Here is a 23,725-nt window from a genome sequence, read left to right on the forward strand (position 1 = left end):
ATTCATTCATCTCTTTTCAAATTTTCTAAAATCTATATAATATGTGAGATGCTTATTAGCAACTGAAACATGGACCAGAGGAAAGTCATTGCCTCTCGAATGGTTGGACTCTCCAAAATTTCACTTATTAATATAATTAGCAATTCCAAGAATTCCAGTATTTTAGTCTTTATTTTAGTCTTCAAAGTAAGCACTGAATTTCCAGGCAAATATTTCCTGGTTGGGGAGATTGGTGTTAAAGTGAAGAGTAGTTTTCAAATCACTCTGTGTCTTTTTTCCAATCCTCCTTTTCAAAGGTCAGGACTCACTTTCAGCTGTAAAATAGTGTTCCTTTCTGTGCTTTTTGGTATCCAAACTTTTGGGAAAAAGGATGAGGTACATCCGCCAAACTACCATCTCCCAGACTGACAGCTTTGAGTGGCGTCACTCAAAATGGGGAAGGAATCACCTCTTCCTCACAACTCTTCTTTCTCCTCTTCTGCACAGACGCAGGCTGCCCGCTGACTGTTCATAAAGGGCCGGCAGCCCAGAGTCCATACAGTGTTGAACACAGTATCAGCCAGGGAATCACAGGCTACTTGAAAAAGATTGAGAGAAATATAAGGGTTAATATACAGACTACTGCAAGTAGTAGTTTGAGTAATTTTGAAGAGGCAGTGTATTTCCAAGGATAACATGATACCCAGAGGAAAGTTAGAAGCAGTGACCCAAATACAGAATTAAAAGGGAAAAAACAAGATTTATGAGAAGTTTTTCAGAGAAGCTTCTATCCAATCTAATAAAGCAGAACACACTTTGAGATGCTTTCCTTTTATGGGGCCTCCAGGTCAAAACCATGAGTAGCAATCAGAATCTCCCACATCACTATGCTCACTCCATGGAAAATTAAGTTTTTTTTTCCAGAGGGCTCAAATAACATTGCTATGTTTCCTATAGCTTTCCCTATTCAAGTGTGGGATAAATAACTAGGTTACTAATATTTTGTGAAAGATCTGTACATCTGTATTCATCAGGGATATCGGCCTGTAAATTTCTGTGTGTGTGTGTATGGTGTTCTTATCTGGTTTTGGCATAGGTAAGGCTGGTCTCATAAGACTTGTTTGGAAGTTTTCCCTCCACTTCAATCCTTTTTTTTTTTTTTTCAGTTTGTGCCCAGTCTTAGTTGCAGCTTGCAGAGTCTTCACTGCCACATCCAGGATCTTTAGTTGGAGCTTATGGGCTCTTAGTTGGAGCATGTGGAGTCTAGTTCCCTTGACCAGGGATCAAACCTGGGCTCCCTGCATTGGGAGCACAGAGTCTTAACCACTGAACCACCAGGGAAGTCCTGTCTTCAACTTTTGGAAAGACTGAGGGGGCTTCCCTGATGGCTCAGATGGTAAAGAATCTGCCTGCAATGAGAGAGACCCAGGTTCAATCGTTGGGTTGGAAAGATTCCCTGGAGAAGTGAATGGCTACCCACTCTAGTATTCTTGCCTGGAGTATCCCATAGACAGAGGAGAGAAGGATTGGTATTAATTCTTCTGTAAATGTTGAAGTCGCTTAAATAGCTGATTAATTTTTCTTTGAATGTTGAAGCCACTTTAAAAGTGAAGCTATCTGGTTACCAAACAGGAACCTCACCTGAATCTAGAGTCCAGGGATTTTATTGGGCATCAATTACATAGGCATATGGTGCTTATGTGACTGATTTCAGTCACTGGTACTCCCAGACCCCCAGAAGGAAGGCAGGTATTCACCATAAAATACACGATTGTATAAGCCATCTAGACCAACTGGTATAGTGTGGCTCCAGATCTTGGGCATCCAAAACAGCTCATCAGTCAGAAGTTTCCAAGCGTTCACTTCCCCAGAGCTGATGAAGGGCTAGTCATCAGCTCGCATGGCTAGAAAATAGCCATTTCTTGGGAATGTGCAGAGTTATAAAAACCCAGATCTTTTGGGTTAGACACTTTCTGTATGACATGGAACAGATACAACAACAGAAATCAGAGATGAGAAAGGAAATGGTAGAGAATAATGTTCTTGGCTAAATTTGAAGCATCAATTTCAAAATAACTATGCAAGTTTTTTCATGTCTTTTAATAATATTTTTTATAAATTTCAATGACTTCTCAAGAAATAATGCTTATTAATTTTTTTGAAATTTGATGTTTTTGTTAACTTCATGTAAAATTTATCTCTAATTAAATTAACATGTATAGAAATTTTCCACCTTTTAAAAAAAAGTGAAACCATCTGATCCTAAATTTTTTGTTTGTTGGGAGATTTTTGATTACTGATTCATTCTCCTTACTAGTAACAGTTCTGTTCAAATTTTTCTATTTCCCCATGATTCATTCTTGATAGATTGTTTGTTTTGAGGAATTCATCTGTTTATTCTAGGTTGTCTAACTTGTTGGTGTATAATTTTTCATAGTAGATTCTCATGGACCTTTATATTTCTGTGATATTAGTTTTAATGTTTTCTCTTTTATTTCTGATTTTATTTTCATCCTCTTTTTTTTCTTGGCAAATGTAGCTAAAGTTTTGTCTATTTTGTCTTTTTAAAGAAAACCTCCTAATTTAATTGATCTTTTCTATTGTCCTTTTAGTCTTCATTTCATTTATTTCCACTCTGATCTTTCTTCCTTCCTTCCTTCTACAATCTTTGGACTTCATTTGCTTTTCTCTTACGAGTTCTTTGTGGTGTAAAGTTAGGTTGTTGATATGAGATCTTTCTTATTACTTGATGTTGAAGTTTATTGCTATGAACTTTCCTCTTATTAATAGAACTGCTAGGAGGGATAGTTAGGGAGTTTGGGATTGACATGTACACTCTGCCATATTTAAAATGGATAACCAACAAGGACCTCCTGTTACTCAGGTACCAACAGGGAACTCTGCTCAATATTTTGTAACAACCTGATTGGGAAAATAATTTGAAAAGAAAGATAAATGTATATGTATAACTGAATCACTTTGTTGTACACTTGAAACTAGCACAACATTGTTAATCAATAATACTCCAAAATAAAATAAAAAGTTTTTAAAAAAATTAAAATAGACCCAAATAAGTGGAAATACATCCATGTTCAGTGGTCAGAAAACATAATTTTAAGATGGCAATATTCCTCAAATGGATCTACAGAGCCAAGAAAAGTCTTATCAAAATTTCACCTAACTGACAAATTGAACCTAAAATTCATGTGGAAATGAAAGAGATACAGAATATCTGAAAAAATCTTGAAAAAGACAAGGTTGAAGGACACTTCTTGATTTCAGATTTTACTACAAAATTACAGTAATAAAAACAGTGTGGTACTGGCATAGACCAATAGAATGGAATTGAATTGGAGTCTCGAAATAAACACTGCAATTATGACAAACTGATGTCTTTGACAAGGATACAAAACAATTTCATGTGGGAGAGAATAGTCTCTTTCAACAAATGCTGCAGGAACAAGTGGTGGGAAAGAATAGTCTTTTATTTAACAAATGGTGTATATCTATATACAAAAGAAGGAAGCTGGATCTCTGTCTTACACCATACAGAAAAATTAACTAAAATGGATCATAGATCTAAATATATGAGCTAAAACAAAACTTTTAGAAGAAAACATAGTGACTTTGAGTTCAGCAAAGCCCTTTTACATATGACATCAAAAGACATCAAGAAATTTAAAAGATAAAAATGGACTTAAGCAAAATGTAAAACTTCTGCACTACAAATTATATCATCAGGGAAGTTAAAAGTCAACCCATAAAATGAGAGAAAGCATTTGCAAGTCATACATCTGTTAAAAGATTTACATCCAGAATATATAAAAAAGTCTTATGACTCAATAATAAAAAGAGAGCCCAATTTTAAGGGGGGGGCAAATGAATAGACATTTCTCCAAAGCAATTATTTAATGGCTAATAAGCACATGAAAAGATGTTCAATATCATTAGCCCACAGGGAAATGTAAATCAAAACCACAATGAGATATAACTTCACACCCAATAGGGTCTATAATAAAATAGATAGGTAATAACAGGTGTTGGCAAGGATGTGGAGAAATTGGAGCCTTAATACATTGCTAGTGGGAATGTGAAATGGGGTAGCTATTTTGGAAATCAATTTGTCACAAACTTACCAAATAACCTAGAAATTCCCCTCCTAGATATATATCCAAGACAATTGAAAACATGTCGCCACAAATACTTGTAAATAAATGTTCATACCAGAATTATTCATAATAGTCCAAAGTGGAGACAACCCAAATGTCCATCAATTGATGAAAGAAAACTTGTTTTATGCATGTGATGGAATATTATTCAGCAATTAAAAAGGAATGAAATACTGATGCACACTACAATATGGATAAACCTTACCAAATGAAAGAATCCAGTCACAGATGACCACATATTTGTAATTCCATTTATATGAATTGTCTAGAATAGCAAATTTATAGAGAGGGAAGACGAATGGTTGCCTAGAACTAGACAGGGGAACATTGTGGTGAGACTGCTAATGGCTCTGGGATTTCTTTGTGGAGTGATGAAATTGCTCTAAAATTTATTGTGGGGAGTAACTTGACCTGACCCTAGATTAGCAGCAGGCATTTTTCACCTTTTATACATACAGATAGAAGGATACTCCCATTTACAGAGCCTCATTAATTATTCATATTTTGAAGTCTATGCACATTAGAACAACACTCTAGACATTGGTCTATAACAGGAGCCAAGATTCTTCCTGTGGCTGACTTTCCCAGTAGCATAAAGCCAGCTCTTCATAAGCCTGAATTTCAAACTTTACCATCTAAAAGTATGTAACAGTAATAACTTGGATATATTGTTCGGGCTTCAGAAACTAAAGAATTACAATTTTCCTAAGATAAATTAGGAAAAAGAAATTATAGAATCACTGCTAGAAGTTAGGCAGCTAAGCAGTCATTTTAAAATAATTATCCTCAAGGATATAGAGAACTTTACACAAGAAGAAGATAGGTTTTTTAAAATTCTTTCTCTTACTGAGAACAACAACAACAAAAAAGCTTCAACCCAACCCCATAGACCTATACAGAATAATTCCTGATATGGAAAATTATTCAACAGTGGAATGGATAATGAAAGCCAGTTGGGCTACTCTTGCTCTGGTCTTAGAGGATAGATTTTTATCCTCTGGGAAGGCTTTGGTGTGGCCCCGTCCATCAGGAGTGGTGCCAGCAGCTCCTGGGCAGGACAGCAAGAACTCGAGTGAAGGATTGCCCAGAGTCTCCCTTCCCCCTTGCTTCATTGGTCACAGAGTTCTATAAAGAAAGATCAGTGAGCTCTGATGGTCTCTTTGAGTAAAGGGGCTCTGATTCCATTTCTGTGTGAAAATAGGCACCAAACTCTCCGCTCACGGGTCAATGCACTTAAGATACCTACCTTCCACATTGGAGACAAAGCCCAGACTCCGTTTAAGGTCGGAGCAGATCGAATGGAGGCACCACCGGAACTTCGCGTCACAGCGATACTTGTTGGCGCCACAAGTCTCATAGCAGACGTCCAGCTGGTTGCAGCACTTGGTCATTGCTGGGATGCCCAAGTCCATCTGCAGAAAAGAGAAGGAAGGAAACGCCACGTTTAGACCAAGGACCTCAGGCAACCTTCCCTGCCTTATTCTCAAATTCCTGTTACACATTCAGATCACAAGCGCCAGATGCCTGGAAAGAATACATCAAGTGGACAGTCACAGCATGCTAAGTTTTGATCATGATCTAGTCATTAGTTTAATAACTTTGAATGGCCCCTTTTTCTACCTTTTCTTTTAGATTTTAGTAGTTTTCAAATTCACAGGCCATTAGGGAGCTAAAAATAGAAAATCAGAAAGTGAGTGCAAGAGGGCAGAGCAGTCAATACTTTCAAATTCAACTAAAACCTTTACTTTGTGAGATTTTTTTTTTTTTAACCAAAGATTCCAAGGCTCAGAAGTATGAAAAGTTAAGCCTTAGTTTACAAAGAGGTCACCAGGATTTTGCGGGGACCCATTCCATGCAGCGCTGTTTTAAGTGTGTGTATCTGTTTGTAATGTGTTGGGGACAGAGTAGGGTATAGAACATAGTTCCTGACCACAAGGGGACTATGATCAAACAACATCTAACATATATATATACACATACACATTTATAAAGTGTCCTATAAGCAATTATAAATCTGTCATAAACTAAGTTCATAGACTTCCACACACAGAGATATCAAATGGGAGTTTTTGTAGAGGATTATTAGATGATGGTATACTTAAGATATAACAAGTAAAGAAAGGAAGTAATAAGCAAATCATACATAAGCAAGTCAACCAGTTAGTTTAGTCATTCAAGGGTCTTATCAGTGTGATACGTATTTTTTATTATATGTACTTTTTAATTAGGGAGAAAGACAAGTTGATAGCTGGCCTTGACTTCCAAAGTAACAAGTTAGATTTGATTGGGCTTCCCAAATGGCATAATGGTAAAGAACCTGCCCGCCAATGCCAGAGACATAAGAGATGTAGGTTCCATCCCTGGGTTGGGAAGATCCCTTGGAAGAGGTCATGGCAAACCATTCGTGTATTCTTGCCTAGAGAATCCCATAAACAGAGAAGCCTGGTGGGCTACAGTCCATAGTGTCACAAAGAATCAGACATGACGGAAGCAACTTGGCTTGCATGCACTTGAAGAGGGAAGGGACATGGTACAATAAGTGATTAAAGAGAAGTAATCAGAGGAGAACGAGATGGTGAAGGAGTAGGTGGACGTGGAGTACATCTCTCTCCATGATTACATCAGGAATACACCTTCAGACACAGAGATGCATGCAGAACACCAGCTGAGAGCAGACAGGAGTACTTGACCAGTGGAAAAGAATATATAGAACCACGCAAAACTCCGTAGGACGAAGGAACTAGGGGGAAAAGTTAATAGCACTGGACCTGTCCTTGGCCAATGGGGGAACTGAAGCAGGTATCCGATCCCCACATCAGGGCAATTGCCTGAGTCATAGGAGAAACATTTAAGGCTGAGAGTGAAACCGCTGATCTGTGGCAGCCTAAAGGGGATGAGAATCAGACAGTCCTTGCGGCAGCCATACATACCACAGACAGGGACGCTGGTACCCTGGAAGGTGTAACAGCTGGGAGCTGGAGTTTGGAGATTGTGGAGCAATACCAGGGCGAGGGCCGCTGTTGACCTTGGAGAGACAGATGAGGGTAGCGGGTGGGGGGCGGATGTGAGGAAGGAGACTGTGCTGGGAAATGCCGGTGGAGGAAAGCCAGGCAGCCATGGAAGCAAGGCGATACTGCTGAGTCATGCGGAGGGGGTGGCGCCATCACCATAGCTTCTCCCCACACACCAGCATCGGTAGCTGAACAATAGAGGCTGGCCCATCAAACGCTTGATGCGCTGAACGACAGAGTAGGACCCCACCCAGGGTGCTCCTTTAAGTGACTGATGCGTGAAACTACAGAGTAGGACCCCAGCCAGGGACGCCCCTCTATGTGCCTGATGCACCGAACAACAGAGAAAGACCCCAGGCAAGGGAGCCCTCTAAGTCCGTGAACAGGCAGTGCTACAGAGAAAGACTGGCCAAAGAGGCCTTCTGATGCCAGCAACAAGAGGCTCGAGAAAAGACTCTGATAGGGCCGTAACTCCTGCAGCAGAGGCAGTCCGTGTCCCTGCACACTTGGCGCCGCAGGGTCCCCACAAGCCAAGCATTTGTGCCACTTTCACCCTCAACTCTCAGTGGGGCGGAGCTGCCACAGGCAAAAAGAGTCTTGCCTCTGTGCTCACAGGGTCACTTTGGTTGTGTCTGACTCTTTGCGACGCTGTAGACTGTGCCCTGCCAGGCTTCTCTGTCAAGGAGGGAGGTCTCCAGCCAAGATTATTGGTTGCCATACCCTTCTGGAGCACTATATTTCCTGCTGCCCTAGCCTCCAACTCCCCTGAGGACCTGGAGCTGCCAGAACCTCTGCAACCCAACCAGCTGCACCACCTCCACACCTGGCCCTCACAGGGGCGGACCCAAGTCCTCCAGGGCAGCCTCAGGAGCAAACCCCAGTGGATGACCCACATGTAGAGGTGGAAATCAAACCACAGTTGAAATCCAGGGGCAGTGTGGCTAAGGAAGAAGACCCAAAACCTTCCCACCAGCTGTACAAGCTGCAGATTAAATCCACACGATCAACCAGGCAGACTCTGTGTCTGTGGAATATATAAAAGGTCATTGAGAGCTTCCACAAAAGAAAACACACTAGTTCTGATAACTGTGAACACTCGGGGCAAGAACACACAAGAGTAGGACCAGCTTAGAATCCAAAACAAGATATGAAATCCTTCTACCAATTTTTACATGAAACTTCTTTTCTAAAGTGAAAAATGTAAAAGGGTTTCTGAGAGGTCTTTAAATAATTATTACTTGTTTTTAGAGGAAGCTGATAGTTTGAGAGGAGAAGGAAACAGCAACCCACTCCAGTATTCATGCCTGGAAAATCCCATGGACCTAGGAGCCTGGTGGGCTACAATCCATGGGGTCGCAAAGAGTCGGACACGACTGAGCGACTTCTGTGTGTGTGTGTGTGTGTGTGTGTGATAGTTTGAGAAATAGTCAGTTGCAAAATGAAAAATGTTTTAGCCAGCAGCTGGTTGGCAGGGGACGATATGTGTATGTGTCTACAGATTTCTATGATGCTAATACTCCAAACATAATTGATTTAACAGTTCAGACATGAAGTCAGCCACTTGCAAAAGTCCTGAGGATACAGCAGTCAGCCCTCACTGGTCAGTACCAGCTTGCTCCAGTACATCTCTAGAAAGTCTCACCAATTTGAAGAAGTCACACTTGTTTGATCTATTTCAAATTAAGTTATGCTTGGTTCGCTAAGGCTCAGCTGATGTTTGCACTGGTGACTTCAAAGTTCACTACCCAATGGCTAATCTGAGGGACAGCTGCATCTGAGAAAAGGACATCAGATGCTTTCTTTGAAAACTATCTCCTTTTCTCTGTATCCAGTTTAAAATACTAATTATATTGCTCAACCATATTCCATAAGTGATGAGTTCCATCAGAGGGACCTCTTAGATTAGTCTTAGTCAAAATCAGTCAACTAAGAAAACAATGGTGGTGTACATACTCTTTCTGGTACCTTGAGACCCAGGAAATAGGAGCTGCAGCCATTGGGCTCCTGAGGCTTGTAGCCAGGTCTGGGCATTGGTGCCTTTCCTAGCAGGGGAAAGAGGAAAGAAGCAGGAAGAAGTGTTTAGAAATGAAGCATTTGGAAACATTCATCAAATAAAAATTGTCTAAAAGTATATTCAACTTTTCCTTTAAAAGTCACTGCTCATCACTGACTTAAATTTGGTGGTGATGATGAAAGTGATGATATCATAAAAAAAAAAAAATCATCTCCAGACCAGACTGGCATTTTTCTCCCAATCTTGAAGAGTTTTATGAGCATTTATTTACTAACAATTCTAACATTTCTTGAAGACAAGGTCCATGGCAAAACCAAACTAAAACTTGAGGCCTCTCATTCTTCTATCCACTGTAAGACCACATACTATACACAAAGACCACCGTCTGATCATACACTTAAGGGATCAGAATTAAAATAATACCACAAACATTTTTAGAATAACTTGAAGGAAATTTTGCAAGATTCATAAATGTAGGCAAAGCATTATTTACCAAAATACAAAGAAAACATGCCTATACAATATGGTAGTTGTTTGTGTCATAGAACTAAGGCGAAACTATCTGAAAAGCTTTGGATTTCTTGGTTTCTCCTCCATGGCTTTTGGGTTATTTTATAGTCTTGCAAATACAGAGAAACCTTGTCAGTGTATCAAGAGTAGTCATTATAGATAAAGATAACCTTGACCTTAGATGACCTCAGAACAGTCTTCTGCAGTGAGTATTTCTATGCCATTATCCAGACAAGAAATATGGGACTAAGAGATTTAGTGACTTGCCTGAGTCATATAGAAAGTGGGAGGAATTGGGATATAAATCCAGCTTTCCTGTTTATCTCCAAAACCCATGCTCTTTCCCCTCATTCCTCTGCATCCTATAGGAGATGCAAGACATAGCAAAAGACCGAGGAAATAAGCCAAGAATTAATCCTCCAAGTGAGACACAGGGAATTTCTTCTTTCTCTTCTATAACTTTCTCCTATCAGGTATTTTATTCTTAACTATTTTGTATTATGAACTATTTCAAAACTAAAGTCAGAGAAACAAATACCTATGTACCCACTACACAGAGAAAATGCATGTCAATGTTGCCAAACTTGCTATAAATATTTTTTATGCTTAATTAAATGTTATAGTTGAAGTCTCTTTATACCCTTTCTGTTTTAAGTTTTAGATGCTAAGTCTATGCTTTAAAGCTCTCCCTCCTTTTATTCTTAAAAATTGTCTGATTACTCTTGGACATTTACTCTTGCATACGAATTTGAGAGTCCACTTATTACATTCTACAAGAGACATCATCCGGATTTTTATTGAAAATACATTGAACTTACAGATTAATTTGGAGACAACTGAATTTCTTAGAATAGTCTAAATTTCCAGACATGAGCCTAATATAGCTTTCCATTTACTTAGATCTTTCTTTATATCTTTCAATAGAGTGTTATAATTTACTCCATATGTTTATTATATCTCCTACAAACTATATTATTCAGATGCTTAAACAAGATAGAATATTTTAAGAATATCAGGATGTAAAAATTAAGGCTCAGAAGGCTGGAATGATGTCTGCCCTTTTCTGGAACCGAGGCTACTTCTAACCTTCTGCTCTACCAGCCCTGGAATGTAGCCCTGGGTCTCATGATCCAAGATGGTGCTCCAGCCAGTACATCCATATTACAAATAGCAGAATGGAAAAAGGAGGTAAAAAGGTCAGAGCCCCTCTCTTTAATAAATCCATTCCAGAATGTTACACACATCACTTCCTCTTACTTCCCTTTGGAGTTCCCTGGCTCAGATGGTAAAAGCATCTGCCTACAATGAGGGAGACCCAGGTTCGATCCCTGGGTCGGGAAGATCCCCTGGAGAAGAAAATGGCAACCCAATCCAGTACTCTTGCCTGGAAAATCCCATGGATTGAGAAGACTGGTAGGCTACAGTCTGTGGGGTCACAAAGAGTTATCATATGGCAACACCTACTTGCAAAAGTGGGCTAGGAAATGAAGTTTTTTTTTTCAGTGGAGGCAGCCATGAGCCCAGCTTGAAGTTGGAAGGAGGGCTTATAAATATAGAAAAAATGGGGACAATAAGCAGTTTCTGCCATAGTCTGTTTGGGTATCTGTTACTGTACTACATGTTTATAAGACAGGGTTCAAGATAGTCCTCAGTGATCCCTGTCCTGGTGTGTTTATACCCGTGTGTACTGTCCTATGGTTGGTCTGTGTGACCAACAGAATATGGCAGAAATGGAGGTATGTGGCTTCCAAAATTACATTATAAAAGACTACAACTTCTGTCATGGAAAGGTCCATGTGGCAAAGAACTAAAGCCTCCTGCTAACAGCCACATGAGTTTGGAAGGAGATCTCCAGCTTCAGTCATATCTTCAGAGACTGTAGTATCAATAGGCAGTGTGAGTAGAACCCTTATTAGAAACTCAGAGCCAGAACCCAGAAGAGCGTCTAGATCCCTCACCCTGTGTGATACAATAAATGTTTGTTAATTTTAGCTGCTAAGTTTGGGGGTCACTTGTTTCTCAGCAATACTTAACTATTGCAGTTGCCATTATGATTTGAATCTCTTTTCATCACATCTTTTTCTACAACAGCTTTATTGAAATAAAATTCACATATTATACATTCACTCATTTAATGTAATTCAGTGGGTTTTATCTGTTAGACCATTACCATAATCTAATTTTAGAACATTTTTATTATCCCAGAAAGAAACCCAATACCCATTTTTAGAAAAATCTCCATCTTTCATGTTCATCCATGTTGTAGCATGTACCAGTACTTATTTCTTTCTATGTATGAATAATATTCCATTCTCTGGATCTACTACAGTTTGTTTATTCATCCACCATTAATAGACATGGTGTTTGTTTCCATTTTTTTGGCTATTTGTGAATAGAGCTGCTATGATCAACTGTATACAAGTGTTGGTTTGAATATCTGTTTTCAGTTCTTTTGTGTATGTATACCTAAGGAGTGGAATTTCTGGGTCATATAGTAATTCTGTTTAACTTTTTGAGGAACAATCAGCCTGCTTTTTTCAGCAGCTGTACTGTTTTGTATTTCCACCAGAAATATACAAAAGTTCCAATTTCTTCAATCCTCACAATTTACTAGAGTGTAGCTATAAGTGGTCTATGTATCTGGAACAATCTGAAGGCTTTGGGTCTTTCACCTCTGGAGAATTAACAGCCCTTGTCTGAATTTTTAAGTTTCTTCATTCTCTATAATTTCTCCTTCTGGGACTCTTTCTACTGAATGGTGAATCTTTTTGATCCTGTCCTTCTTGTATCTTAATCTCTCTTTTATATTTTCCCTATTTTTCTCTCTGTACTGAATTTTTATTAGCTTCATCAAATTTACTTTCTACTTTACTAATTATCTGTAGGTTGACTAGCTGTTAGATTATCTGATATGTAACCCATCCACTGAATAGTTTTCTTCCAATGACTATAATTTTTATTTCTGTGAGTTCTATTTAAATCTTTCAAATCTACATATTCATTTTCATTGTTTTATTTTCTAATTACATTTTCTATCTTTCTTTTATATCTTTAATAATTTCAAATGTTATGATTTTTTATCTCCAATCCTTGGGATGCCCTTTCATTTTTTAATGTCTACTGACTCTCCCTCATGGTGGATTATCTTTTCAAATGGTATGTAGTTGTTTTCAGAAGGGTTTGTTTTTCTAAAAGAATTCCTGTGCCCTGAGTCACATACGGTAGAGTAGTCCCTAGTTGCTTTTGCTGTGGCTCCAGGAGACTGAGGATAATTGAGACACACAGGTATTTGTTAATGCCTCAGCTTGGGATACTCGCACCAGGCCAACTGAAGAGATTCAGATTCCTCAACTGTACATAGAATATGCTTCAGGTAGTGATTTTTTAGTGGGTATTTATTCCTCCTCCAGGCCCCACTCCCAGGTGGATAGAAAGCTTCCTTGCTACTTCAAATCCCTTTTAAACAAACTAGACAGTTTCCCAGGCTCTAAACTTTCTGCAAACTGCTCAATTCCAACTTCCCAATCTTACAGTTCTTCTCCTCTCTCTGTATGAGCATTAAAGCACATTCCTCAGCCCATGGAGTCTGTATATAATGTTCCAGACTGACGCCTCCAAGGACCACAGCAGCATAAGCTTCTGCTACCACTTTGGTTTTGTGTTTCCTCTTCATTTCAGGAACTTGAAGGTTTCCCTTTATTTCATTCTAGCTTAAGTGTATATGTATTTGTTTTAATATTTAATTTCCACTCAGCCTTTCTTATTATTTGTAATGGAAGTGTCCTGTACTCGTTGATGGAGTCTGCCAGCCCACCAGTGATTCCTCCATTACTTTTCAAAGGCCTTGAGAAATATAACTTAGTATTGATACTCTAACAACTTGTGTGTGTGTGTTGCACTGGGAGGAGGGGAATGGGTAAAGTGTGTTAAGTAATACTAGTAATCAAATTATACATATGGAAATAATCACACAATGAAAGGTGTATTATCTCTCGGAAGTGAGACTATGGTGATTTTATTTCTTCTTTGGGTTGTTATTTTACAAATGTTCTACTTATACTAGGTTTATAGAAATCAGGGGGAAATTTTCAGTAAACAAACAAATGTCTAAATTTGATGGTGAAACTTAACTCTTTTTCTGATCAAGGGTTTTTGCAGTAGACTCAGTCCAGTTTCCTGAGTTACCCTCTGCCTTTTTTGGACTTAATAACTCACAGAAGATAAAACTCCCAGTTTGAAAGATAATGGGTCACCAATTATAGACACGTCCTATCTGGCCTGCTATTGATGACAGTTACTTTTACTGTATTTAATGTTTCATGATAGTTGCAGAAAGTCTATTGAGGAATGAAGCTTGAAATAAAAATTCTAAGAAAAAAGGTGATGGTTTGAGTCCAGACAGAGATTATGTACCAGATCCTCATGTTACAGTTGGAGCAGATTTGAGTTGTGTTGTGTCTTTTCACTTTGATGGTTTGAGTCTAGGCATCAGTTATGCACGATGTCACAAACTAGTTTTATTTTTGGGTTTTGGCTACTTATAGGAGTGAGAGGCTGACCACCTGATCTGGGTCAGCTTAGCAAACACTGGTCCAAGTCCAGCCTGTTCTTGTATAACCTGCCAGATAAAAATAATTTTTATATTTTTAAATGGTTGGGGGAAAAGTCAAAACAAGGATAATATTTTGTGACATATTAAACTTGAAATTAAAATTTTAGTGCTCATAAAAATTATTTTCAGAACACAGCAACACTCATTCATTATGTATATTAGCCACAGATGCTTTCACAGAAAAACGAGCCAAAAACTGTTTAGATCTTGATGTGAGGATGGTCCTTTAAGCAAGACAAAAAATGCAGAAGATATAAAGGAAGTACCGATAGACTTGTGGAAATTTAAAACATCTGACTAAAGTGAAACACCACAGAACACTGAAAAGACAAACAAGGGAGTTAGGCGTGAAATGAGAGTTCTACCAGCAGACAGGTCCACTATCTTCTGGGCCCAACCAGTTTTTCCCCCTGTCACAGTAAAAATGTCTGGGTTTTATCACCCAGGTCAAGGGTTAAGCCACACGGGAGGGTATGTACTTTCTCCCCATGCAGCTGGTTCCAGCGGAGGCAGCTCTGTGCTCCACTAGGGGTCGACCTAGTGGTCAGAGTGCCGAATTTGAAGTGCACATTTTGCTTCCTACCAGAAATCCTCAAACACAGCATGAGGAACACAGCAAGGGGGCAAAACAGAACTGTGGCAATTTAACTGAAGCAGTAAACTCTATTAGCAGTAAACTCTATTCCAGTCACTAAAACAGATTCAGTTACTGTATGAGGTCAAGTGAGCGACTTGTCCCAGAGATTTGTCTGGGACAATCCCTGTTTCAGTATTTAAAGTCCTTTGTCCCAGGAACCGCCGGCCCCCCATCCTGGCAAACCTCGACAGTTCATCACCTTTCCTGAGAACAACCTTTGCCCTCTAAGTCAGTAGCTCTTTCCTTTTTTCGGGCTATACATCTTCTAAGAATCTGATGAAGGCTGTGAATTCTTTGCCTGGAAAAATACACAAACTCACAGCTTCATAAAATTCTGCTCTAAAATTTCAAACAGGTGAAAAGTTCTCTAGAAAATAAGAACGCTGATGTTTAAGGCTACATGCTTTCCTAGAACTTAACCCAAGAAGAAAATTATCCTTTTATCCAAGTTTGACAGTGTGCATAAATATCTTAAATCATGATATACAAGACACAGAAACTCTGCCCCAGAGACCTTCATAAAGACACAGAACATCTAAATCATCATCTGATGATTTCTTCCAGGAGCTGAGAGGGTGTTTTCCAGCCACTGGGATTTCTGTGTTTTTCAATTTTGTATTGAAAAAGAATCGGAAGAATCTGATTGCATAGTTAACTTGTTGACTATCTTTCTCAAACATTTATAAAATTTGTTTGGTACCTGCCATGCTCCATTTGGTAGCTTGGTTCAGATGTAAAGAATCTGCCTGCAATGCAGGAGACGGGGATACAGTCCCTGGGTCAGGAAGATCCCCTGGTGAAGGGAATGGCTACCCACTCCAGTATTCTGGCCTGGAGAATCCCATGGATAGAGGAGCCCTGTGGGCTGTTACAGTCCATGGGGTCACAAAGAGTTGGATGCAACTGAGTGACTTTCACTTTCTAACAGCACTACTTCTTTATATACAGTGTCTTTAATTCTTATAACCATCTTGCAAGATAGATATGATTAACATTAGATAAAAACATGAGGAAACAAAGGTTGAGAAAGTTAGGTAACTTGTCCAAGGTCACTAGCAATGAGATGTCCTGCACCCCCACCCCCAGATCAAACCCTTGATTTTTCCATCAAAGCCTGGTTCAAGGACCATTTGTGCCGTCCCTAGTACAGCCCCACTGAATCAGAATCCCTGAGGTGGGAGAGGGTGTTCCCATTAGTGCAGACTCCTTAAACCAGGTGTATGTACCATGTATGCTCTTGATTCGTGATGAATCTCTATATTTTAGCCCAATCCTTTGGTCAATTCAGATTTTGTGTGTTAACATGAAAACAAACTGTAGGTGGAAGAAGTGTGGCAAATAGTGTTGACAGCTAGCAGGATACAAGCACAAATCGCCTGTCTGAACAACTATGAGCTGAAGTGCTCCCAGAATGATCCCTTAAATAGTGTTGTCTACTGTAGCCACAATTTGTAATCACCTGGGAAACATTAAAAATAATGATGTCTGGGTCCAACCTAAGGAGGTTCCCTTTTAATTGATTTGGGCAGCAAGTGTTTTTTAAAGCCACCCAGGTGATTCTAAGTGCTGAGTGAGGTAGGAACCACTGTTTTAAGTAGTGATAAGCACCTACGAAACGGCAATTTTTCTTGTAGACTAACTGTTGCTAAATTGTTCCTTCTGGAAAAAGAGGGAAAAAATGCAGTTTTTAAAGCAGTTTTTTTTTTTTTTCCTCCCTCGAAGTGAGATCCCAGGACCCTAGCAGGAGCAGGATCACCTGGGAACTCTTAGAAATGCAGATTTTCTGGCCCCGCCCCAGACCTACCCAGCCAGTATATGAGAGGTGGGGGTGAAGCAGTCTTTTTAAACAAGCCCTTAAGGGGATTTGCAGCACAGGCAAGTTTGGGAGCCAGTGCTTTGACGAAAGTGTTTTGCACAAGAAATGTGTCACAAAGCAAACTGTAGAAGAACAGTTAGTTATTAGATGCTGTCTGTTCAAAGGCCTGCTTGGTTCTCAATCAACTTGAGAAGATAGACTGTACTGTTTGGGTGCAGCCTTCAGGTTCTTGGCTCTCTGCATTCCAAAGGTAACAAGGCTTAACCCCCTCTTTCCTATGTGGTTTTCAGGTCCCTCTTTGGACAGGTTCCGTTTTGCAGAGTAACTGGAGTTACCTGCGACCCTGTAATCTCTCTGTTGACTATTCCCACCCCACCCCCCCCCACCCCCGCCAGTGATTGCTGCATCGACTGACCCAGGTGGAAACTTGAAACCAAACTTTGCTGAAATCTTTTGATGCCATTTTACTAGACAAGAGGGTTTGGGTCTTGTTTCCCTAAAGAAAGAGAAAAGAAGAAGAAAAAAATCCTGCTGTTATCTATTTGCTAAACCATAGACTTAATAAGTCTTGTGTTGCCTCTAGGAAGGAAAGGAGCACTTATGTTTATTAAATACCTGGAGTTAACCCTTTCCTGCCCCATCCATGCAAACTCTGTGAGCATGGTCCCTGTGACAAGGCACCTCTGCATTTGTCCAACACACCTTGGATAAAGACGTGGCTAGCCGTCCAGGTGGGCCCTAGCTAGCACAGGTTTACTCTATGGAATCTTCACAGAGATGCTGCAGCTTCCTTTTTTCACTGTCTCCCTCTGAGGTTAAAGCTTCTATTCTGTAAAAATTTTGGTTCTGGAGTGTTAACCACAGTCTCTTAGTCACTTTCAGTTTGTAAGAAGAGATTGCCCCTGCTCAGGGTTAAGAAAGGAGTGTGAGACATTGGCTGAGTCCAGCAAGTGTGTGGCTTTTTTGAGTCTCTCTCCAAACTGAGTTTTGTCTGTTGTGTCTAGAGAGAATATTTCTCAAGTGTTTTCCTGCTAGGGTCAATCTCCATTTTCATCTCTTAATCCCACGCTGAAACATTTGATAAACTAAACAATGAAATGGATGCTGTTAGGAGACTGTGTGTGGTTTCAAAAACATTCTTTGGAAGTTACCCCTTGCCTCCCAGCTGTAAGGTCCAGGGCCCCACTTTCTGTTCCCATTACACTGAATTCCAGTGTAAGGGGAAAGCAAGAACGGGCCTCAGGGTCTGCTGTTTTGCAGCTAGGCCTGCACCCAGCTTCCCATGTACCCTCTTTACAACTCAGATGAGGTAGTGCTCCTACCCATTCAGTTCCACATCCAAGACCAGGCCTGAGCGACAGTGTGGTCACTCAGGGACTGATCCCTGGTGGGCAGAGGTGGCTGGCAGATGCCCATCCTACTCACAGAAGGCCTGCCATTGCTGACTGAGGCAGGGACAGCTCTCTTGGTGCGGGGTGGGATGGGGAGCGGGATGGGTTAGGCAAAGTGATCAGAGACTGAGACAGTTGGGAGGAAGGTGTGAACTGGATTAGGGGGAGAGGAGAATCCCTTTCCAAGCTAGGCACAGAGTGACTGAGGAAGCTCAGAATTTTCTGGCAGAATTTTCCCTGAATGATCAGCTTCAGTTTTTCAGCCCTAGGAACATCTCACAAAGACATCCCCTATTCATTTTCCTCCTTGCCCTTGCCACCTTTTCCTAAGTATCTATCTGCCTCAAAACAAACCCATTAAAATGGCCCCAGGGAACAAGTATTGCAAAACTCCTTGGAGTAGGTTTGCCAGATAAAACACAGGAAATGCAGTGAAATATACACTTCAAATAAACAATCAGTAATTTGTCATTATAAGCATGTTCCAAATATCCCAAATATTTTTAACAAATATTGGTTGTTTATTTGAAATTCAGAGTTCACTGGGCATTCTACATTTTAATTTTCTGAATCTGGCAACTACCCTCTAAGAAGTGGGTAACAGGGAAAAAGTGCATGACAGATTGTGGCCCTGCTCAGGCTGTTCACAGGTCCACCAGAGACAGTTTCACAGGAAGAGAAACCGTGCACTCACCGTATCTGCACCTGTACTGACAGACTCCATTTTTCCCTCCCAGCAGTTCCAGAAAGGAATCGAAGTAGCTGTTGACAGATTCAAAGCTGCCCCGGATGTGCCGAAGGCCCCAGTCTGAATAGGACTCCTCTGCGTCAGGGCTGGTGTCACTCTGAGCCAGGCCACCAGCCAGGCTGAGCCACAAAATCAAGAAGCTGATGGCCCGCGTCATCCTGTAGCCAGGTGGGTGCTGAGGTCCCTCCTCAAACTCCCCCAGCCAGTGTCCCAGGAAGTCCAGGTACACAGCCCACCGGCCAGATGCCAGGCAGGACTGGAAAAGGGATTACCTGGAACGCTCAATCTGTGTGTTCCCCAGAGGTGGACTTTAAACACAGCTATGGAGGTTAGGATGAGATCAGGGCAATTAGAAAGGGTAAAGGTTAGGCAGTAGGAGGGCCTATCTGGGGGACGGCTAGTGAGAGAGCGAACACTTCACAGTGGATTCCCCGGCCCTGGAGCAGGGAAGTTAGCAGGCTTCTGGAGGCGTAAGTTGTGGAGCAATTGGAATTCTACCCCAAACAGGCTGGTTAACCTACAGATCAGTTGCAAGTTTGGTCCCCCAGGACCAGCCTCTTGACACAAAGGACCTGGCCACACCCCTAAGCCAGTCACCTACAGTTGGTGTTTAGTGAGATACGGGACGATGGATAAAAGACTCAGGAAACCCCAATGATGCTGAGTCAACAATGTCACCTGTACCGGTGGTCTGGGTACGGTCAGAGTTTGCTCTGTCTGTGAATGCGGGTTCAGATTCAGCACCCCACCTTCTGTGTCAGTGCCTGCTTTGCTCTCAGACTCTGTGCTCTAATCTGACAGAGCTCCTCCTCATAGCCAACCTACTGCTGGGGCATTTTTGCCTCTTTATTTACAGCAGTATTTTTATTTACACTCAGCTGCATCTGGTGTATACAGATTGAGATGGAACTTGGGGAACTCAGCACGCTTAGTGTTATTCTTCCATTGAGTTGCTTAAAAGAGAGTTTATCAGAAACACTATTTGAAATTTTAGGCTTTAAAAATGTTGACCGAAGTCTAGTGTTTTGGTGTCATCTTCAGTTTATACTTTGCTTTTAGTCCTGTGAAGAAATACATTTTATCCATGAAATCACTAGGCTAAAAAATAATAACTATGGATCAAATGAGTCATTTTGCTTCTCTGTCAAAAGTCTGGAAATCTCCACAGAAAATAGTGAATTAAATTTCTTCATTTTAGATAAGAAATGTATTTGTCTAAAGACTCCAGTAATGGTACTCATTATAAAATATTTCGTATGAACAGCAGCAATATCACCAATATTTTAAAGTACCCATAATTTTTTAAAGCCATTGTATGTATGTGTGTGTATTTTAATTTCACATCAATTCTACAAAGAAAGGTAAATACCATACCCATTTAAGAGGTGAGAAAACTGAGATCCAAATGACTCAGTCAAAGATAAGCAGGCTATCCAGGCTAAAAGCTGAGAGACAGAACCAGCTACATGACCAGTTAAAATGAAAAGTGGAGCTCCTTTTCAAAAAGCAGGGGGAAATTGCCATTAAAGGACCTAAAATAGAAAGCTTTTTCCTTTAAAAAAAAGTTTTATTGTGTTATAAATACCGGGTAACAGTGATACCTGAGAAACAATATAAACGTATAAATTGCAAAAATATTTTTGATGTCATAGTTTTATATAATATGTAATAATTTATTAATGTATGATACCTTGATCATTTTTTTGACTTTTCTGCAAATTCATTTATTAAGTCATTAAAATTTATACTTTTAGTAACTACATTTTCAGTTCATACAGTTGAAAGCATTGCCAGTTGCTCTTGGCAAATGCAAGGTCTCAGATACTTTTTGATAATTTTTAATTTTGAGAAGGCTCTGCTGATCCAATTGTTACTGGAGTTATTAAAAGTATCTCTTCCCCATTTTTTGATACCTTAAAATTTATTATTATTATGGTAAATATTATTTATTCATATTTACCATTTTAACTATTTTTAAATGGATAATGCAGTGTCCTTAAGTACATTAAAGACATTCACAGTGTTGTTCAGCTATCATCACTCTCCATCTCCAGAACTTTTTCATCATCCCCAATGGAAACTGTGTATGTTAAATAATAATTAACTATTCTTTTCCTTCAACTTCTGGCAACCACTATTATCCTTTCTGTCCATATGAATCTGTCTACAGAAGGTACCTCATAGAAATGGACTGATACAACATTTGTCCTTTTGTGTCTGGTTGGTTTCGTGGAGCATAATGTTTTCAAGGTTCATTCGTGTTGAAGCATGTGTCAGTACTTAGGTTGTGTATATGATGCTGCTGTGAAGTTAGTATACAAATCGCTGTTCGAGTGCCTGCTTTCACTTCTTTTGAGTACATAGCTAAAATGGGTTTTGCCAGATCAAATGGTAATTCTCCATTTAACTTTTTGAGAAATCATCGTACTGTTTTCTACCATGGCTGCACCAGTTACATTGCCCCCAGCAATGCAGAAGGGTTCCAATTTCTCCATATCCTAACCAATGCTTGTTATTTTCCATTTTGTTTTTTTGGCAGTAGTCATCCTAAAGAATATGAAGTAGTATCTCATGGCAGTTTTGACTTGTATTCTCTAATGGTTAGTGGTATTAAGTACCTTTTCTTGAGCTTTTTGGTCATTTATATGTCATCTTTGGAGAAGTGTCTATTCAAGTCCTTCTTTACCTAATTTTTTCCCTCAGCTTCATTGAGATATAATTGGAGTATAACATATGTAAATTTAAGGTATACTTCATGATGATTTGATACCTATCTATATTGTACAAGGATTACCATAGAGGGGTTAGTTAATACCTCTATCATCTTGCACACACACATATGTATGTGTGTGTATGTGTATGTGTGTGTATATATACACACACACTCACACACATGTATTCTTTTTCAGATTCTTTTCCCATATAGGTAATTACAGAATATTGAGTAGAGTTCCCTGTGCTATGTGGGAGGTCCTTAGTAGTTATCTATTTTATGTATAGTAGTGTGTATATGTTAACCGCAAGGTCCTAATTTATCATTTCATCCAATGTTTCCCATTTGGCAACTGTAAGTTTCAAGATCTGTGAGTCTGTTTTGTAAATAAGTTTGTTAGACTTTTTTATTAGATTCCACATTTAAGTGATATCATATATTTGTCTTTCTCTGACTTACTTCACTTAGTGTGATAATCTCTAAATCCATCCATGTCTCTGCAAATGGCATTATTTTGTCTTTTTTTAATGGCTTAGTAAAGTTCTATTGTATATATGTACCATATTTTTATTCTTGTCATTGGACATTTAGTTTGTTTCCATGTCTTGGCTGTTCTAAATAGTGCTGCAATGAACACTGGAGGGCGTGTATCTTTTCAAATTATGGTTTTCTCAGGACATAGGTCCAAGAATGGGATTGCTGCATCATTTGGCAGTTCTATATTTAGTTTTTTAAGGAAACTTCATACTATTCTCCATAATGGTTGTACTAATTTACATTCTCACCAATAGTGTAAGAGGATTCTCTCTTCTCCAAACCCTGTCCAGTATTTATTGTTTGTAGATTTTTTGATGATAGCCATTCTGGCTGATGAAGTGATACCTCATTATAGTTAAAATTTTTTTTTAATTGGAGGATAATTGCTTTACAATATTATATTAGTTTTTGCTGTACTACAACATGAATCAGCTATAAGTATATATATAGTCCCTCCTTTGAACCTCCCTCCCAGCCCACTCCCATCCTACCCCTCTAGGTCGTCACAGAGCACCAAGCTGAGGGCTCCCTGTGTTACCCAGGAGCTTCCCACTAGCTATCTGTTTTACACATGGTAGTGTATACCTGTCAACGCTGTTCTGTCAATTCATCACACCTTCTCTTTCCTCCATTGTCCACAAGTCTGTTTTCTATATCTGTGTCTCTATTTCTGCCCTGCAAATAGTTACATCAGTACTGTTTTTCTAGATTCCATATATATGTTACTATATGATACTTTTTCTGACTTGACTTCATTCTGTCTGACAGTGCCTAGGTCCATCCACGTCACTACAAATAACCCAATTTTGTTCCTTTTTATGGCTGAGTAATATTCCATTGTTTGTATGTACCACAACTTTATCCATTCATTTGTCGATGGACGTCTAGGTTACTTCCATGTCCTGGCTATTGTAATAGAGCTGCAGTGAACCTTGGGGTATATGTGTCTTTTCAAATTATGGTTTTCTCAGGGTGCATGCCCAGGGATTGTTGGGTCATAAAGTAGTTTTATTCCTAGTTTCTTAAGGAATCTCCATTCTGTTCTCCATAGTGCTGCATCAACTTATCTTCCCACCAACAGTGCAAGAGGATTCTTTTTCTCCGCATCCTCTCCAGGATTTATTGTTTGTAGAATTTTTGACTTTGATGGCCATTCTGATTGATGAGAGGTGATACCTCATTGTAATTTTGATTTGCATCTCACTAATGAGTGATGTTGAGTATCTTTTCATGTGTTTTTTAGCCATCTATATGTCTTCTGTGAAAAAAGGTGTGTTTAGGTTTTCTACCCACTTTTTGTTTGGGTTGTTTATTTTCCTGATTTTGAGCTGCATGAGCTGCTTGTGTATTTTTGAGATTAATCCTTTGTCAATTGTTTCATTTGCTATTATTTTCTCCCATGTTGAGAACTGTCTTTCACTGCTTTGGTTAAATTTATTCCTAGATATTTTATTCTTTTTATGCAATTGTATATTAGTTTGTCAATTTCTCTGATAGTTTTTAGTGTATAGAAAGGCAACATTTTCATATATTCATTTTTGTATCCTACAAATGTACTGAATTGCTCTTTAATTCTAATATTTTTGTG

At 39.5% G+C, this 23,725-nt stretch overlaps 1 protein-coding gene and 1 long non-coding RNA gene across 6 annotated transcripts; one reads left to right on the forward strand and one right to left on the reverse strand.

Moving 5' to 3' along the window:
• Positions 1-152: 152 nt before the first annotated feature.
• Positions 153-19,044, reverse strand: PLA2G12B (phospholipase A2 group XIIB). Of its 5 annotated transcripts, none has more exons than XM_006060589.4 (4): positions 18,834-19,044; positions 9,113-9,201; positions 5,395-5,560; positions 153-574 (listed from the first exon to the last, which is right to left on the reverse strand). In XM_006060589.4, exons 1-4 carry the CDS (start codon positions 19,042-19,044, stop codon positions 456-458), a joined length of 585 nt encoding a protein of 194 aa, XP_006060651.2. In that variant the 3' UTR covers positions 153-455. The 5 variants fall into 5 exon arrangements, with proteins under 5 accessions (XP_006060651.2, XP_006060650.2, XP_025140501.2 ...); XM_006060588.4 differs by having other exon boundaries at positions 153-577; XM_025284716.3 differs by lacking the exon at positions 153-574 and adding an exon at positions 4,238-5,196 and having other exon boundaries at positions 9,125-9,201.
• LOC123333442 lies at positions 16,768-23,248 on the forward strand. Its single transcript, XR_006550848.2, has 3 exons — positions 16,768-16,998; positions 18,877-19,055; positions 23,189-23,248. It is a non-coding gene; the product is annotated as an uncharacterized LOC123333442 (long non-coding RNA).
• Positions 23,249-23,725: the final 477 nt, after the last annotated feature.

This window comes from Bubalus bubalis, chromosome 4 (genome assembly GCF_019923935.1).
Source record: "Bubalus bubalis isolate 160015118507 breed Murrah chromosome 4, NDDB_SH_1, whole genome shotgun sequence".
NCBI classification, from domain to species: domain Eukaryota; kingdom Metazoa; phylum Chordata; class Mammalia; order Artiodactyla; family Bovidae; genus Bubalus; species Bubalus bubalis.